General features: G+C 39.6%; 1 protein-coding gene across 12 annotated transcripts in view; it reads left to right on the top strand.

The window, feature by feature from the left end:
- The first annotated feature begins 222 nt into the window (after positions 1–222).
- LDB3 (LIM domain binding 3) overlaps positions 223–18574 on the top strand; it is a 163762-nt gene continuing 145410 nt past the window's right edge. For 4 of the 12 annotated variants that reach the window (XM_042459171.1, XM_042459172.1, XM_042459170.1 and 1 more), the window contains exons 1-2: positions 2998–3160; positions 3262–3438. In XM_042459171.1, coding sequence (XP_042315105.1) covers positions 3346–3438 — 93 coding nt within the window. In that variant the 5' untranslated portion in view covers positions 2998–3160; positions 3262–3345. The other 8 variants (XM_042459176.1, XM_042459174.1, XM_042459175.1 and 5 more) reach the window with 6 other exon arrangements.

The raw sequence follows: 18574 nt of genomic DNA, 5'->3' as shown, positions 1-18574 counted from the left end.
TATTCTGCTTGCACAGTGGCCAGTCCCACAGACATAATGTAAGTACAACAGTGTCCTGCCACTTGGCATTCCCCTGCTTCTGGTTCTGTAGGTGATAAACAGCCATCCGGATTAATAATCACTGTTGGCCCTATCCTTCATGACCCTCTTTGAAAGCTATCCAAGTTGGCAACCAGCTGTACACCCTGGGGCTGTGAATCCCCCAATGTAAGCAAAGGACGGGTGATCAGAGCCAGTCAGGGAATGATGCCCTGCAAAGCATTTCATGACATGTGGGTTGGAAAACAATGCCAAATTATGTGTGTGGCATGACTAGAATGTGGAAGTAATTAATGACAAGACTGATTTTTACCTGCAATGAATCAATGTTTGTGGGTATGTGAAACTTTGTTTTTTGTTTTTGTGAAAACAAATGTCATTGCTTTTTGAGCCTCTCAGGTAAGATATTTTATGCTTTGATGGAGATTGGGGTGGTAACAGTTGCCAGAAGAAGAGATCTTTCTGTTTTTTAACTTTAAGCTGAGGACAGAGGAGGAATATGGGAGGAGAAATGAGAAACAGAGTCATTTCAAGAGCAGCTGAGAAAATGAGATGGCAGAGGATTGATAAAGACTGGCTCTGCCAAACCAAGACAGTTGGAGGATATGCCACAATATGATAACTATACATGTAACTGCTTTTGGAAGATCAGATGTAGTGTTAAGTTGGTAGAGGAAAAGGGCTGTTAAGGAAGTCAGGATATGTCTCCTTTTCTGACATATTCCTACTTTTGCTTATGGAATGAGCAAATAAGAAAGTTATACACTTACTGTACATTATTAAAGCATCCCTTTGGTTTCTGGCATGCATGAAGATTATTTTTGTGGCTCAATATATGATTACTGCTGTTCTTTTACTTTGGCTGTTCTCTTTTAGTGTTTTGATGTCACTTTTGAGTGATTGCTATATGCTTTGATCTAAATGTTTCCCGGTAAATTTTGGCTACTGCATGGCTGATCAACAAAATAAATTTGTAAATAATAGTGCAAAAACCAGTGTATTGGGAAATATTGTTCCAGTTATATAATGTTTCATTATGTACTTGTTTTCAATTTTAAAAGTACAAAGTCTTATGTAGCATTCTGCCAAAGTAAGCCTCACTGAGTTCAATCCAGCAGGTTAGGACAATTGAGGAGGGGAAAGGCACATGCAACCACATTGATATGATCCCAGGGGAAAAAACTGAACATGAATGCAATTAATTTGTGCATCTATTTTTTTGTGGGTTTTTCAGGCTATGTGGCCATGTTCTAGAAGATTTTCTTCCTGACGTTTTGCCAGCATCTATGGCTGGCACCTTCACAGATGCTGGTGAAAAGTCAGGAAGAAAATCCTCTAGAACATGGCCACATAGCCCGAAAAACCAACAAAAACCATGGATGCCGGCCATGAAAGCCTTCGACTTCAAATTTGTGCATCTTTTTGAACATAAGCCGCTGTAACCTGGGCAGCATCAGGGCAATATAGGACACGTGTGGGTGGGTCACTTCTTCTCCACTATAGTTTTGGGGAAAGTATTTGCACTGTGAACTTGACATTTGTATTGTGGAGAAGTCTGCTTCTGCTGCACAGGTGGGACTGTTTTCTGAAGAACCAGAGTGAGGCCAGGGATTTTGGACACAATTTAACTCCCATTCTGCTTTAAAAAGCCCATGGTTTACTTCCATAAATGAGTTCTTTAAATTGGGCTTCTTCATCTCATGACTCCCTGGCCAAGCCATAAATCGTGGCACAGTGCACAAGAGATGCCCAGTGGCACAGTTCACAAACCATGACTGCTAGCTGCTTGGTCCTCCTTCCAACATCTACTGCTGTTTCATACATATAGCAAAACCAGGAGGTTTACTGAGCCCCTGGTGACATGGTTGGAGTTGAATTTGAATTGAACATAAAATTAAGCTGAGAAATGTTTCTTTTTTGTGGACTACAACTTTGATAAAATTACTTTTCCAAGTTGGCACTGGAACAGAGCAAAGTACAATCTAGTCCAGCATCCTGTTTCCCATAGTTGTTCACCAGATGCCTATGGGAATTCCTCAAGCAGCAGAGTATGAATCCAATAGCCATTCTTTGCTTTTGGTCTCTCTAACTAGTCATTGGACACATGGTGCCTATGATTCTGGAAGACAGCAGATAATAGTAACAAATACTGTAATAGCTATTCATGGGCTTATTCTCTATGAATTTATCCAGTCCTTTTGTAAAGTCATCTAAGTTGGTGGCCATTACCACATCTTGTAAATTTCACAGATTCTAAGCAAAGAAGTACTATTTTGCATGTGCGTCTTGCATCAGCCACCATGCAGCAAAATTGTTACTACAGTTAAGCATGATAGGTTGTCAATTCTAGGCCAGGAGGCTTTGTGAGTGAAGAGTGTCTCTATTTTCTTTTCTGACAAAGAAACCTGTGCATGCATAGTCCTCTTGAATCTGCAAAAGCTACCTCTTTACTGAACCAAATGAACCAAATGAAGCCTTTTGTGCTGGTATGAAAACTAGACAAATGACAGGTTTAGGGTATATTAATGAAAGAGACAGTTTCTGCAGTCATAGGCTACCAGTTTCAGAATCTAAGTTTTAAGTGGAGTTTCCCTCTCTTCCTATTTTATATCTTTTCCTTCTTCCCCACTCCTTCTCAATATGGGAGTTAGGAATAATAATAATAATAATAATAATAATAATAATAAGAAAAATATTGATGTGAAATATAAGAATGTACTGGATGTCAGAATGCACAAAGGCACTTGCATATTTTATATATGCAAGAACTGCACAGTAGTGCAACCTCAGAGATCAATGCTATTGACAAGTGAGCACAGTGCAATGAAAGGCCAGCGGCCTCTCATTTGTGTTTATTCCCCCCCCCCCAAATGCGAGTCTTGCATTTAAAGCCAAATCTTCTTGCTTTTAGAAAAGTGAGTTGAACAGGAGAGACCCGAGGAGTCTAGAAAGGTCTGTTAACCTGGGAGAGGGGGCCTATATTAGACCTCTGAGTCACAGAAGGTTTTGCATAGCTGGTGTTTGGTTACAAGCCTTTTATGGACTCCCTCATCAGGGATATCAGTATCTGCAATATAACTCCTATCTATTCTTAGGTGACACTTCAGCAGGACTGACCAAGGCAAGAGACAAAAACGATCATTCTTTTTTTGTGCTTTAGTTTGAAAGAAAGAAAGGGAAAAGAACCTCTCCTTTTTCTTCTTCTTCTTTTTTTTAAAACAGAAATACCCACCTGTGTGGCCCCCTTCCCTCTCCTCCCTCCATTCCACAGAGCCTTTGGGGTGCCTGGCGTGAAAGAAAGATAAAATGTCTTACAGTGTGACACTCAACGGACCTGGACCATGGGGATTCCGACTGCAAGGGGGCAAGGACTTCAATATGCCTCTGACCATCTCCAGAGTAAGTGCTGGCAATTCGCAACAACCCCTTCTCAGGGATTTTATTGAAGCAGCCCTCTTTGTAATGGTGTGAACAACTGGTCTATGCAAGCAGAGGGAATGGGCATTTCCCCCCTTTGGTTTATTAAAAATGCTATTATTTTAGGGGGGGGGGGATTGGCAGAGTGATACAGTGGTGAAAAGTACCCAGTGCTGCAAGAAGAAAAATGTCAATGCACTGCTCCTCTGCCTTCTCTGGTTCACAGAAAACATAAACAACCCACATCCGTATGTTATATTGATGGTGTGGTTGTCTTCTTTGAACATCACACCATCCCTCTTGCTCTCCCTCAGAAGATTTCTGCCCCCGATGTCAATGTGAGAAAGGAACTTGGCTTTGAAAAATGCCCAACTTAGTATGCTGATCAGATTCCATGTCAATATGAATTTGAGTGGAATGGGAAGAAAGGGAAGAAGTGCTACAGACAGGGTGATGTCTCCAGTGTGGGGGGAAAGGCATGCCAACTTATCTGTCATTTGTTGTTTCCCTACATCTGATCTATGGGATTGACATTCAAACCTGAAAACCCTTTTCTTCCCTGGGTTCAATCAAAGTGGTTAATTGCCCATGTGGTTTACAAGTGTTGGCACCAAAGACATCCAGACTTTTGACTTGCCAACAAAATATAGTGTGGCTTTTTTTTAAAGGAATGATTTTTATAGTAAGCTTAAATTCAACCGGGCAGAGTAAAGTGGAAAATAATGTCTTGCATTATCTAGGTACTTGCCATTTTCAGAGCCAAGTAATGCATTACTGAATAATTAATTAATCAATGTAATTAGCAAAGACCACTCAGATTATTGCATTTCCAGTCTTCCACTTTCCCTGAGAATTGTTGTGAGGCTGCCCAGAGGAGGGCTGTTCTTAGCATGTTGTCTATTTCAAAAAATTTCTAAACAGTGACTACACTACAGTAAAATAACAAAAACAAAATACCTCCCACTTGAATTGTAACTGTGCTTACATTCAAAGGTATGCTGGATGTTACCTTTATCTGGATAATTCAGCACAAAAGAATTAGGCAAAGCATAGAAACAAATACTTGGATTTATTTTGCATTGCTGCCTCAGACTTTGTTTCCACTAGTTAAGATGAAAAATATACTTGCTGTTGTGTTTTAATGATCAAATCTGAAAATAAATTCCAGAAATTTTGGTGGCTAGGGCTGCAATTCATATCCCATATTCTTGGGAGTTAAGTCCCACTGACGTTGATGGGACTTATTTTGGAATAGACATGTGTGGGGTTGTGTTGATGGGCTCAACCCATAGAATTGTCCTACCTAACACTTTAATACTTTTTAGCTATGGGACAGGGTACAGGTCTCTCCTTTGGTCTCAGACCTTTCCTATTCACCAGCTCTGAGGTACAATGAGTGTTACTGGTGCATATTATAGGGAGGGGGTGGAATCTAGTGAAGGAGAAGCAAGGTGGGAGAGGCCTTAGATTGAATCTTAATCTGGCATCATTGGGCTGTTAGAGACAAGCCAGTTCCCCTGACTGAGATCTGGGGTCCTTCTAGGTGAGACTTTAATCTTGGAATCACATTGCTCCATACATATAGAGGGAGGAATCCAGGTGTTGTCAGCGTTCCAATAATAACCCTCTCATATTTTCCTACCACTATTTCCATCTTTTTTTCTTCCAATTAAAAAATTCTACTAAAGAATGATAGATACCTATTGAGTGGATGTGGCCCTCCAGATGGTGTTGGGCCATAATTTCCATGATGACTCACTACTGGTTATAATAGCTTGGTCTGATGAGAACTGCAGTCCAACAATATCTGGAGGGCAAAATGTTCTCTGCCCCAAGCCATACCGTGCCATTTAAAAGTTAACTGTCAAAATATCTGGAAGTATCCCCTGAAATCCTACTAACAGTTCCTGGATAGTTCAGCTGTTATTGTGTGATTCACCTCTGTGTAGTGATTTCTCTCTTTTTAATTGCAAATTAAGTATCTGGGATAATACACACTCCAATTGTGGGAACAGGGAAGGAAGAAAGGTATGAGCTCAGGATTAAATACCATGCATGGAAGTGAACTGGGCAAGGCTAAGATAAATGATGAAGTTGCTTAGTCTGAAAGCTTTAGCTGTAGCAACAGATTGAATCTCAAAATGCCGCTACAAATGGGGCCCTGTCACAAATTGTTGCAATGTGAAATTATGATGGTCTAGATTCCTGATATTCCTTTTTATTTCCTGCTCCCCTCATGATCAGTCACTGATCATCCTTAGTCCTTGTTTGTGTTTTAGATTCCCTGTTCCTTAATGATTTGTCTCCCACCCACCCCAAAGTTGTTTTATATATCCTCCCCACAAGCCTTAATATTGGTTCTTGGAAAAGTTGACTTTGTGAGTACTACACCCAGAATTGCTCAGCCAGCATGGCCACAAACTAGAGGATTGTTGGAGCTGTAGTCCAAAATAACTTTTCCTAGCTCTGATTCCTGCCTCTTGCATGCAGGTAGTACTATATTAGCTACATAATCAAAAGAATGCACAAATTGAATTTGGGAAGCAGAGTAAAGAATGGGACTTAGGAACAAAATGTTGTAATGCTGGGTGCCTCTGCTTCATCTGTCCTCTTCCCACTTGGATTCTCCTCTCACCAGCAGTCAGCCAAAAATCTATACCCTCTGACGATGCTCAGTTCTTATTAGCCTGTTTTTAGTTTTATTTTGCTCCATTTACATTTTTAAAGGGGACCAGGAGGGAATGTACCAAAAATTCAGTTGCAATCAACCATTCAGTTTCTCCATTTATGTCTCTGGACAGCTCTTACTTGCAGCTTTGCAGACATTTCAGACATTCTCATTGTGAATCAGGAAACTGTCTATATAGACAATGAAGTTATTTTATTATGTGTGTCCTAATTTAAATATAAGGTGATACAAAAACATCTTAATATGAATACATGTTGTCTATCTTTTTTTGTAGTTCTCTTTGTGCTCTCCAGCCTTTATCAGCCACTTTGTTCTATTACCCTTCCATGGATTCTCAGTTCCTCTCTCAGACTCATTCAGCATCCCCTAAAATGAAGTTCTGATTAATTAATCCATTAATATAATCAGTTAATTGATAATTAATATAATTAATAAGTAATATAATGAATGACCTGCCTGTTTCCCAGTATGGGACCCTTACTGTTCCCTACCTCTCCAATGGGTTTCTTTTCCTAAGGTTTGCTCACATATCACTATTAAAGTTGCATTGAATCCGTAAATGCTTCTCTCTTGTGTGAGGATGGAACAGTTTTGGTTTCAACTTCACAAACACAAGAAGACTTGAATTGGTGGAAGTAAAGGAGGGAGTGTGTATCTGAAAAGACACATGTTTAACCTTACTTTCACCGAACTCTTTGTGAAAACAGCATGGGGTCTTTTAAAAATGGTTTTGACCAAAGGGGTCAAGCCTGAAGCCTCTGATAATTTACCTATATAAACGTCTTCTGATCTCTTCTCCTTTATGTGTCCTTAGAACCTTTCCTGTCCTCCAGTCTTGGCTTGCTGCACCACCTTCTGCCCTTGTTTTAATTCTGAATGCTTCAGATGCATATGCTTTTATGAAGGTCAACGTGGTGAAATGCACTTGAAAAATGCCACACTGGAATTCAAAACCTTTGAGGATTTTTCAGACAAGATCTGTAGGTAGGAGAGAGGGGCCCTTTCACACGACACAATTATAGCATTATGAGTTCACTTTAACAGCTGCATTCTGTGTAATCCTTGGGTTGTAGTTTAGGGAAGCACTAGAGCTCTCTGGCTGAGAATTCTGTATGCTGTTGGTAGTGATGTGTAACTCCTAGTAAATTTTGATTTATTCATACTCTAAGGCAAACCTGCCATAGGTTTTTCTTGTTGCATTTCTTCAGGGGGAGGGAGTTGCCATTGCCATCTTCTGGGGCTGAGAGTGTGTGACTTACCCAAGGTTACCCAATGTGTTTTTATGCTCGAGCAGGGCTTTGAGCCCTGGTCTCCAGAGTTATAGTCCAACACTCAAACTACTACATCATGTTAGCTCAACATGGTGGCCTTCAAATCAAGTGCTTGAGGTGGAAGTAAAACAGAGGGCATTGATCTGTTGAACAAGAAAGGGTAGAAGGCCATGTGTAAGGTTTCATATTAGAGTATACCTATTATTTAAATATAAGGATGTATGTAAGAGTGAGATCGAAAGGAAGAGAAAAGGTAATAAAATAGTCTTGGCCTGCCATTATCTGAATTGCCACTTGCTACAATTTTGCAATTAACAACTTTGATGGGGGCTCAGATTTGAGCATCCCTAATTAAGATATTGTGTTAGTATCTGTATAAAAACATGGAAATTAGAAGTAAGAGTCACAGTAAGGGGCCAATAGAGATAAATCGTGCCACATTGTGATGTATGTTAACGTATGCCTATCCTTCAGCTGTCTTGATCTGGTAGGGACAGCCCTGATGAATCCTCTGTGGTCCCACTTTTTAAGCAGCTTTTAGAATGTCCATGTTTCGCTCTCCTTCTCCACCTTTGTTCTCATACTTCATTTGCTGCAAACTAAGTCTGAAGGGCAAAAAGTTGGCAATCAACTGAGCAGGGTAGAGAGGAGTGGAAGAATCTTGCCCTTCCTGGTAGGCTCAGGCAAAAGCGAACTGCTGCAGCATCTCCTAGCTTTCTGTGTTCTTCCTCATTAATAACTTTTGCTATGTAATCACCTTTGGATGCGTATGTCCCAGTTTGCATCTGTGAAATGTTGGAGGGTGTGCATATGGAGGGTGCAGAGTAAAGGAATAAACTCCACCAATTGTTGTTTTTTGCAACAACAACAACAAATTGTCAGCTAATCCAGTGGTTCCTAAATGGTAGGGCAGGATCCTCAGGGGGGCATAAGAGTTGCTCAAATGGGGCACAAGAGTTAGAGGCCCTAATCCCTCCTCTTCCTCATTTTTTAATGTGTAAAATTTATTGCGTTAAATACTGAATTTACCTTAAAAAAACTGTTCTAATTTGACCAATGTTATTTCCTTATAAAATGTTAAAATATGAATATACATGAATGTGTGAATGAAATTACACACACTAAATAACCAAAATATTTTTATTCATATCATACATCGAGTAGGGGGGAGGGAGTGCAATGTCTGAATGTAGACGTAAATGGGGGGTCCATCCAGAGTAAAATGTTTGAGTATCTCTGAGCTAATCTATTAAAAATACACCCAAATGCTAGCTTTAGTACTCATGCAGAAATGCACATGAAGCCAGAGTCCTAACAACATGACCAAAATGGAATTTGTTATTAATGAGATATAGTGAATCCATTCTTGCATTCATGCTTGCAATCAGATTCATTTTTATTATCTTTTTGTAAATACACATGTGTTCATAAACACATGAATAAGGAAATTGTATATTAACTTCTCCATATATATATTTTTAAAAATGGAACATGTTTGGGTAGCCTTTTTCTGTTTTCTTTTTCTTTTTTGTGAAAGTGCACTCACTGTTTGCTCAGGAGAAATAAGAGGTGCCTAAAAGCTCCTGACTGAAAAAAAACAACCAGCTATGAATTTAGGTGATGATATCAGAGAAAGGTATCTATTTTAATAGTATCCTATCTCACTTTTATGATCTCCTCCTATAAAAATGTCCTAAAACAGACAATATGCCTTTGTTTGGCCAAGAATGAAGTTTTTTATGGGCTGTCTGCTACTACATATGTTTACTACAAATAAAAACAGTACTTATATTGTGTGTGTGGAACAGCTCCTGCACCTAAATGTCATCAGATACAGATAGATTTGCTTTAGGTCTCTGGGGCCATGTGCTTAAGCATCTTTATAAAACATTCACTTTCTTACTACCCAAGAGCCAGCATGGTGTAGTGGTAGACTACAGCTCTGAAGACCAGGGTTTGAATATCTGCTTGGCTATGGAAATCCTTGGGCACGTCACACTCGCTTATCTTCAGAGGAAGGCAATGGCAAACCTCCTCTGAACAAATTCTGCCAAGAAGATCCCATGGTAGGTTTACCTTAGAGTAGTCATAAATTGGGAATTACTTGAAGGCACACAACAAGAACAACCTGCTACTCAGAGTAGAAGTCTATCCCTATACAGGGATGGTCTCACTGGGCTTGTTTGGACAAAATGTCAAACTGTGTTTGAGCATTATGTGCCTTGGGTTCAGGTGCTTTATTCCCCCAATGTGGCCACACTTTATAGTTATGTCTGTGGTACTGTGTTTCCATGGTTAATCTTAAAGACAGTTTCTAGGTACAAAGCAGTTTAATAAACCATAGTTTAAAGTTACATTTTCCTATAAACCATAGTGTTGTAAACACAATTTGTGTGGGATTTCTCCTTAGATGTGATAGCAAATGGTGCTCAGTAAAAAATAGAAGTGAAAGTTCTCTGTTTCTTCCTCATAATCACACTGAAGGTAAGGAGGAATGAGGAGCACATGATCACATATGTGACCCTAGCATGTATGTATCCTGTCAGGAGCCTACAGCAAAAGTATTCTGCACCCATATTATTTATTCATTTAGACATTCATCCTCCACCTTATTTCTTTTTTTCCAAAAAAGCAAAGAGGGCCTAGGGATTCAGATGGAGATTGAAGGCAGGCAAACTATGCCACAGTTCTACCAGATAAACTCTGCTAGGGCATCCTTCGACTTTACCTTTGACTTTACTCTGCTAGGGCATATTTCCCACTCAAGCTTCACCACATTAAAAACTTCTTTTGAATCAGTTTTGGAAAAACTGTCCTTGGGAACAGAAGCACATGTATTTACAAAACAAAAAAAATAATCTTTGCCATCCTCACTGTAATACCTTTGTACATTGCTTGGAAATGGTACTTTTTTTGGACTACAACCACTAGAATCCTGCAACCAGAATGGGAGACTCTTGAGAGCTATAGTCCAAAAAACGTCACTTCCAATGTCTGTGTCTGTGGTACTCCTAAACAGCATTGATATTGCATGTATTCACATAAGACGTTGCATTTAAAACACTCGGTGCAGATATTTTGCTATGTCTACAGCAATATAACAAAGCAGAAATGTCACACCTGTCTGTAGCTACCTAGGAATTCAGCTAAAATTAATGATTAAAATTTCCAAAAAAGAATCCTTGAAGGAGGCATTGTCAGCCATTCCCTTCTGGGAGGTCCAGGTGATCAGATCTCTGTTTGGTTTTCAAAAGCATGCAGTGCAGAAGTCCCAGTCAATCACGAAGGGTGACAGGTGAAGGCATATCTTTGTGTTCCCATGAAGTGGGGCATTGTGCTTAACGCCTTGTCATTTATCTAAAAATAAATGGCCGAGTGATGGCTGGAAGGAAGGCGTGTGAGATTTTAAGGTCACCCTGCAACTTCCTACGTCTGGAATGCTAGATTTTCTCCTAGCAAGCAGGTGTGAAAAATAGCTTCAATGCTTTCTTTAGTCCAGTGTTGTTGACGCATGGCCACAAATGCAGAACTTGTCTTTGTAGTTCCTGTGGACTCATGGAGATGGCTGCTAAATCCAAAACTGAAGAACCAGATCTTGGAAAAAATTGTTTGGGGGAGGAGAACTTTAACTCCCAGAATCCCCATGCCAACATAGCCAATGGTCAGGAGGCATGGAGGATTTTGGAAACTGCAGGCTGCTGCCACATTGTACAAAGAAAGCAGTTCGATATCACTTTAATTGCCATGACAAAATGCTATGGAATTCTGAGATTGCTAGTTTTGCGAGATATTTAGCCATGTAATTAGTTAAAGTGGTGTCAACCTGCTTTGTTTCTGCAATGTCGCGGCAGCCGTAGTTCACAAAAGTGACCATTGCACATTCTGGAAAGAATAGTGGGTATGAACCTTAAATATTTGTAAAATTTTATCTACATTTAGCACAACAGACTGTTTGTCCACAGAGCCTTGGCTGCTAGGCTCCACTGAAGGGCTTTTGCTGCCTTAGGTGAAGCACACACTCTGCATCCACACTAGAGAAATATCCAGTTTTGACACTGCTTTAACTGCCTTGCTTCAAAGCTATGGAGTTCTGGGAGTTGGAGTTTGTTGTGGGCCCAGAGCTCTGTGCCCCACAACAAACTCCAACTCCCAGAACTCCATAGCCTTGAGCCAGGGCAGTTAAAGCAGTGCCAAACCAGATTATTCCTCTAGTGTGGATGCATCCTCAATTGCATGCCAGCCCTCTCAAATGAAGGTGCAAAGTTTTCAAATCAGCCAGTTTTTGACATCAGAGGCAGAAAGTCCCATCAACACTTCTCACTGGCAGTTAAAATACAATGTCATTTAAAAATACAATGCCATTTTAAATAACTAACAATTTGCTGCCCTTGTTAATTTATTCTTTCTTATTCCTATTTATCATTTATATTATTTTGTTCTGAGAACCAGCTTTCTGAGTAGGACTACTACTCTGTGAAAACAGGGTTTTCTAGTCCCTGCTTAGCCATGCAAACCCATTGGGTGTCTTTGGGCAAAACACTCTCTCTCAGCTTCTGAGGAAGGCAAGGGCAAACCCCTTTTGAACAAATCATGCCGAGAAAACTCTTTATATCTGGCATAAATCAGAGGAGATTATTGCACTGCTGAAAAATGTGTTTTACTGCTGCTGGATTGAAGATTCATTCCGGTTGTATGCTGGAGTTATCACACGGCTTTTCTCCCAAAAACCACCTTCCGGGTACAGCCCGGCTCCAATGTGGGTCCCTGAACTCACTTGAGCAGCCATTTTTCAACTTCAGAAAGCTCCCGATTTTGAAAAATAGCTGCCAAAGCAAGTTCAGGGACCTGCATTGGAGCCAGATTGTACTTACTTTTAATTTCAATTGCCTGCTGTGGGTTGAGTCCAGGGACAGAGCCCGAACCCGGATGAATAGAGCTAGTGACAGAAGATGATCAGCTGGGGTTTTTAAAATAGATTTATTTTGCTGTTAGAACTGTGTGACCACAATGGCCAAACCATTCAACTCAGTAATTTGTATGTTGGCACTTATTGTTGTTGTTTGCCTTCAGGTCATTTCTGAATTATGGTAATCCTGTCACCCTTATCACAGGGTTTTCTTGGCAGAGGTTGTTCAGAGGGGGCTTGTCATTGCCTTCAGTACCTTGAAATAAATATTCCATCTCTCCAATTGATAGGTTGAAAACCCTGTGTGAGGACAGAGATTCTTCCTTTTGCAGACAATCCCTTGTGTTTTCTATATTATCAGAAGGGAGACGGATAGGATACATTTCCCTAGGAGATAGTGCAAGTTGTTCTCTAGCTAGGGCTGTGTCAAAATGAAATGTTGAGACCAGAGCCTAGCTTGGAAGATAAAAAGGAAGGAAGGAAGGAAAGATTTGACAGCACCTTTAAAATTAAGTGGTTTGTATTTTTGCATGAACTTTTGTCGATATAAACCCACTTCTTTAGATCTTAAGAGGTGGGTTTGTATCCATGAAAGTTCATGCAAAAATAAAAACCAGTTAGTCTTAAAGATGCTGCCACGTTTCTCCTTTTTTCCTCCCCCTTCCTTTCTCCTTTTTATGCTGCAAGAGATTAACACAGCTACTTCTTTAAAAACTAGCTTGGAAGAGTGACTGTTTTAGACTAGAGTTTGCAGAATCCCATATATAGATGTGGCCATACTGGCTGGAGGATTCAGGGACTTATAGCTCAAAAAGTATTTTTTACAAGCTTTTGAGAAGAGTTAATATAATACTTAGCATTTATATAGTAGTTTAGAGTGTTCTGGTTCATTCATATGCATTAACTCAATTTATGACTTAATAAATATGCACATTAGACAAACACCCAGAACAATAGTGATAATATTGCTATAAAAAGATGCAAGGTTAGTCAGTATTGTCCACATCTTGGAGATAAGAGCAATGGTATCAGAGAACAGTATCTTGTGTAAAGTTACCAAGTTAAAGGTGGTAGAAGAGGTGAAATTTCAAGCATCTCATAGGCTTAGCCACTTTGACTTCTTATTCTAATGTAGATTCTTTTTTTTTTTTGTCCAGCATGTAAACCTGATGTCTGGGGAATGTCATTCTCATGCAGTTTTACTTAAATTCAACCTACAAGAGTTATTCCCTGGACAGTTTTTCTCCCATTCCTTGAAGCTGAAGGATACTATCATGTGAAAAATGGACTCTTTCCCAGTTTGCTCCTGTTATTGCATTGCTTAGTGCAGAGGAAATAGCTCTCCAAAGAAGAAAGGCAAATGTAACCTTTTTTGGTACAGATTCAGAATATGCTTCTCCTGTCCAGCAATTCCTGTGTAATTTCCATGACATTAGATCATATCAGAGCTATTTTTCCAGTCTCTTTGATCAAAATAATGCAGGGAGGAGTGCCTCCTTTCTTTGTAACTCACATGCTTCATCAACATCCAAAAGCCTTTCAATAAAATCATAATATTAAAGTGAACTGAAAGTATTCGCTCTTCGAATGTCAAACTTTCCCAGTAATCATTGTTTTCATTTGCTACCTGCTTTTTTTTATTGTCATTGATAGCTGGGCCCTTCCAGCTATACTGTAAGAGCTACTGTGTGAGCACAGGGCAGAATTAGGCTGTAGGGTTTTTACACAGGAGAGCAGCTACAGCAAAAACCTAATCTTTACATACTTGTAGCATCATAAAGACTAGTACAACCTATGCTAGCCTCCAATAATAGTAAGGTTAGCAAGAAGAGTGTGCTGTCAGAATCAACTTTGTTGTTATTTCCTGTCAAGTCAACTTTGACTTATGGAAATCGTATGAATAAGAGACCTCCAAGATTCCTAGTCATCAAATACTCAGGTCTTACAAACACAGAGCTATGACTTCCTTGACTGAACCAATCCACATGTAGTGCAGTACAGTGGACCCTTGCTATATGCTGAGGTTTGGTTCTAAGATCTCCCGTGGGTAACAAAAGTCCCATTAAATATAATGGCATAGCAAAATGGTGTCCCTTATATAAATGGAAAATCAAGGTTTGATATTTGAAATTTATACTTTTTTAACATTTTCAAACTGTGGATGCTTAAATCCATGTATAAAAATCCATGTATAAGAAGGGCCGACTGTATCCCTTTTTCCATACTGCCTTTCTGTCTACCAAGCATTGTTATTTTTCCAGTGAGTCTTGTTCTCTCATGATAGATCCAAAGCACAACAACCTCAGTTTAGTCATCTTCACTGCCAATGAGAATTCAAGGTTGATTTGCTGTAAGAGCCCAACATTTATCTTTTCAGAAGTCCATATACATCTCCTCTCCAGCATCACATTTCAAATCAGTTGATTATCTTCCTGCCAATTTTATTCACTGCTCAGCTTTCACAGCCATACATAGAAACTGGAAATACTATGGCTTGGTAAATCTACCTTGGGTAGAATCAAATGGATGGATCTGTATTCCCTGTTCATGGCCAGATAAAGGCAAAATGAATATATTTTTGATTTATTTTACGGCTCCTCTCCTCTCCTTATCCTTCATACCAAAGCAAACTGGACTGGAAGAATTCATACTTGACTATGGGCAAGGCTAGTTTAGGCAGAGAACAGGAGAGGCAGTGTATAGTTCCATCAAGATTAACATATGATTTCACCCAGTATTATGTCACTAAGTTCAGTCTATACAAATGGAAAGTGTATTGGTAGAATGGAGTGGATGGCCATAAGGCAGGCAATTTCTCACACCTACAAAGGTGTCATGTCCATTTACATGCTAAGAACATCTTCCCACTGAAAAACCTTCCTCTTGCAGTAACCTGCTTCTCAGGATTGTTTGTAGTGGTTTGCAGAAACTGGTATAGATTCATGAGCTTTTGCTTCTCAGAGAAAAGGTAGGATGAATGTGATGAATAAGCAAGCAGATACCACTCTGAGGCACTTCTTTGAGCTATAACAGTGATGGTGAACCTTTTAGAGGCTGAGTGCCCAAATTGCAACCCAAGACCCACTTATTTATTGCAAAGTGCCATGTCCCTCTGGCTTTCTGGTAACAAACTCTGGCAAACTCTGTGCTGGGATGATGGCACATGTGCCCACAGAGAAGGCTCTGAGTGCCACCTCTGGCACGCGTGCCATAGGTTTGCCATCACTGAGCTATAATGTTTCCCCTATTGTTTGAAAACCTATAGTTTGTGGATTTTCGTAACAATGACACAACCGCAACTGGCACCAACATTCAAGAAACTGCACCTGCAAAACCAGGCATTCTAGAGAATATGGAATCCAGAGAGCATGGTGGAGGAGTAGCATACATCCAGGGACATAGACAAGAGGGGGGGGGGTCTTGGGGTCCAGACCCCCCTTCCATTAGAAAAATGAATGGTGTGTGTTGCTGTGCCGCCACACCCAAGCCCCATTATAATGGTGGCACTTAGTCTGGACCCCCCCCTTCCTAAAGTCCTAGCTACATCCCTGATACATCTTTATTTCTGAGTGAAGAGTAAATTGTGAATGCATGACGTGTGGCTTCCAGCCTGAGCCTTCAGTTCTTAACTCCCAGGGAGCATGGAAAAGAATTTTGTCAGAGGCTTGCAGAGTGTATCAAAAGAATAAAGTCCACACACACATAAATGCATACATGCGAATGATTAAAAATGCACAGAATTGAAAAAAATATATATTCCACAAACATGCTTTAGTCAATGAAGAAAATGTAGAGATTAAGTAAAATTATCAATTTTGTAAAATTCTGTGTTACGGGGAAATTTTTAATGTGGAAGAAAACACAATGTCTTCTAACTCACATGAAACAAGTATAGGCAATAATGCAGGTGGGACTGAGAGAACCTCAGTGAAATTGAGACCGAGATTTTCCCATTCCTCCCTCCCTGCTTCAGCTCTTCTTCAATGTGAAGAATCCTATTCCTCCTGAAATACTCCTCTCATCACTGCTGCCACCTCAGGTTTGCCAGGATCAGTTTAGGGCCCTGGTTTAGGTAATCTGCTATCAATAGCAAATACATAACGTTCTCTTGTTACTATTAGTATTGCTACAAAGAACTGTATTTAATATTCATATGCTTCAGCTTTAGATCCTCAGGTACAGATGGGAAGATCTGTCATCTGCATTTCCATGGAATTTTGCCTTTTCTTGTGTCCAGTCCCATTCCAGGCCAGTTCCATAGAAAGAAAGAAAGAAATCTGTATATATTTTTGTGTTGAGTTTTCAATGGATGCATTACTGAAATCACTTTAATGGATGCATAACTTTGTTGACTAGAGCATGTTTGTTATAAGCATTTTAGAAACATATACAGTGGTTTTTGTACTTTTAAAATATGTTTTTGTACTTTTGAATATATTTTATTTTATTTCAAGGACCACATTGCAAACCAGAAATACAGTTGGCCCTCCATATCTGCAGATTCTGTATCCACAAATACAACCATCCATGGCTTCAAAATCTAAAAAGGAAACTTTGATTTTGCTATTTTATGTAAGGGACACCACTTTAGTACACCATTGTATATACTGGGAGTTGAACATCCACGGATGCTGGTATCCACAGGGTGGGATGGGGTGCGTGGGGTGTCCTGGAACCAAACCCCAAAAGATACCAGTGACCCACTCTATATGGATTGCTGATTTCAAGTTGTTAAGTATTTGGTCTAGAATATATAGTAGATAAATCTACCCAAAAATATGAAATGAATTTCTCACATGTCCTAACTCAGTTTCTGAATGCCTAATATCCATGAAAACAGCTATCTGAAATAGTGAAAAGACTTCTGAATACACTGTTACCAAACACAACCTGCTTAATGACTTTAAAAGACCAATAGTAGCTTATAATTACAAGTTCAATATGGTACAGTTTTGTTATTCAAATATATTTCTTTTGACTAGATTTGGCATGTAAGAACAGTCAGGCAACACTGTAAACTACTTGGATTTTCTGCTAGATGAGATCCTTTGAATATGCTGCTACTCATGGGAAGGAGGAAGAAAAACTTGCCAGTTGTATTGTTGAAGTAAAGGCTCTGCAGTGGGTTGGAACACATGACTGATAAAAGTTGTGCTGGCAACTGATTTTTAAAAAGTCTTGGGTGGTTTAATGATAGGGGATTCAGGCAACAGTCTCATAAGCACATACCTGGTAGTAAGTTGCATTGAAGCCAGTGGGGTTTGCTTCCAAATAAACATGTATATTATTGCACTGTTATTCACTGAATGCTTCTAAGTAGTGTAGTGGTTTGAGTGCTGGAACAGGACTCTGGGACATTAGGATTCAAATCCCTGCTTGGCCATGGAAGCCCACTGGGTCATACTGTCTCAGCTTTAGAGGAAAGCAGGGAAACCTCCTCTGGATAAAACTTGCCAAGAAACTCCTATGATAGGATTGCCATAATTCAGAGTTAATTTAAAAGCACATAACAACAACAAACAGTCACTTAAATGATTAAGTTGCATGTGCATATAAATAAGCTATTTCTGAAGGGGTAAAACATACACAATTAACCTTTTAGATATTGCATGTACATATTGGATCAGGCACTATTATACCCTCCAACTGTTCTACTTGGGCACAGACAATCCTGATTAATCCTCTACCATCCCGCTTTTTAAGCTTCTTTTAAAATGTCCCCATTTCTCTCCACACCTCTGCTTCCTTTTAGCTGACTGTGCCTGCAATCCTATACTCACAGTGAGTGGCTAGGAGTAATCACATTGAACCTGACTGACTTACCTCTGAGTAAACATGGATACTCTTGCACTTCTGAGCTGAAATTCAATAGAGATATGTACTTGGCAGTAAGTGCTCAATGAACCTGTCTCTGAATAAACTTGTACATGATTGTGCTGTACTAGTCTAGCTGATTAATTTAAGCACTATTCCTTTACCAATGAGGCACTCTGGGGATTGCCTTCAAATTTTCTATTTCTTTTCTCTCGCTTACTCTCTGTCCCTCCCTTGTTGAAGGAATAAAAATAGTCAAGTTGAATTGTCATGTTTCTCACAGTTACCATTCAGATGCCTCTGCAAACTCATAAGAAAATAATATGAAGACAATGGCTTTTTGAAAAAGGATTCATACTTTTGGTGGACACTATAAACATCTTATGAGCCAGTGTAGTATAGTGTATTGAGTGTTGGACTGTGACTCTAGAGACCATG

The sequence above is a fragment of the Sceloporus undulatus genome, chromosome 3, assembly GCF_019175285.1.
Source record: "Sceloporus undulatus isolate JIND9_A2432 ecotype Alabama chromosome 3, SceUnd_v1.1, whole genome shotgun sequence".
Lineage (NCBI taxonomy): Eukaryota > Metazoa > Chordata > Lepidosauria > Squamata > Phrynosomatidae > Sceloporus > Sceloporus undulatus.
Note: the sequence above shows the minus strand (reverse complement) of the source record. Positions and strands in the feature narration are given on the sequence as shown.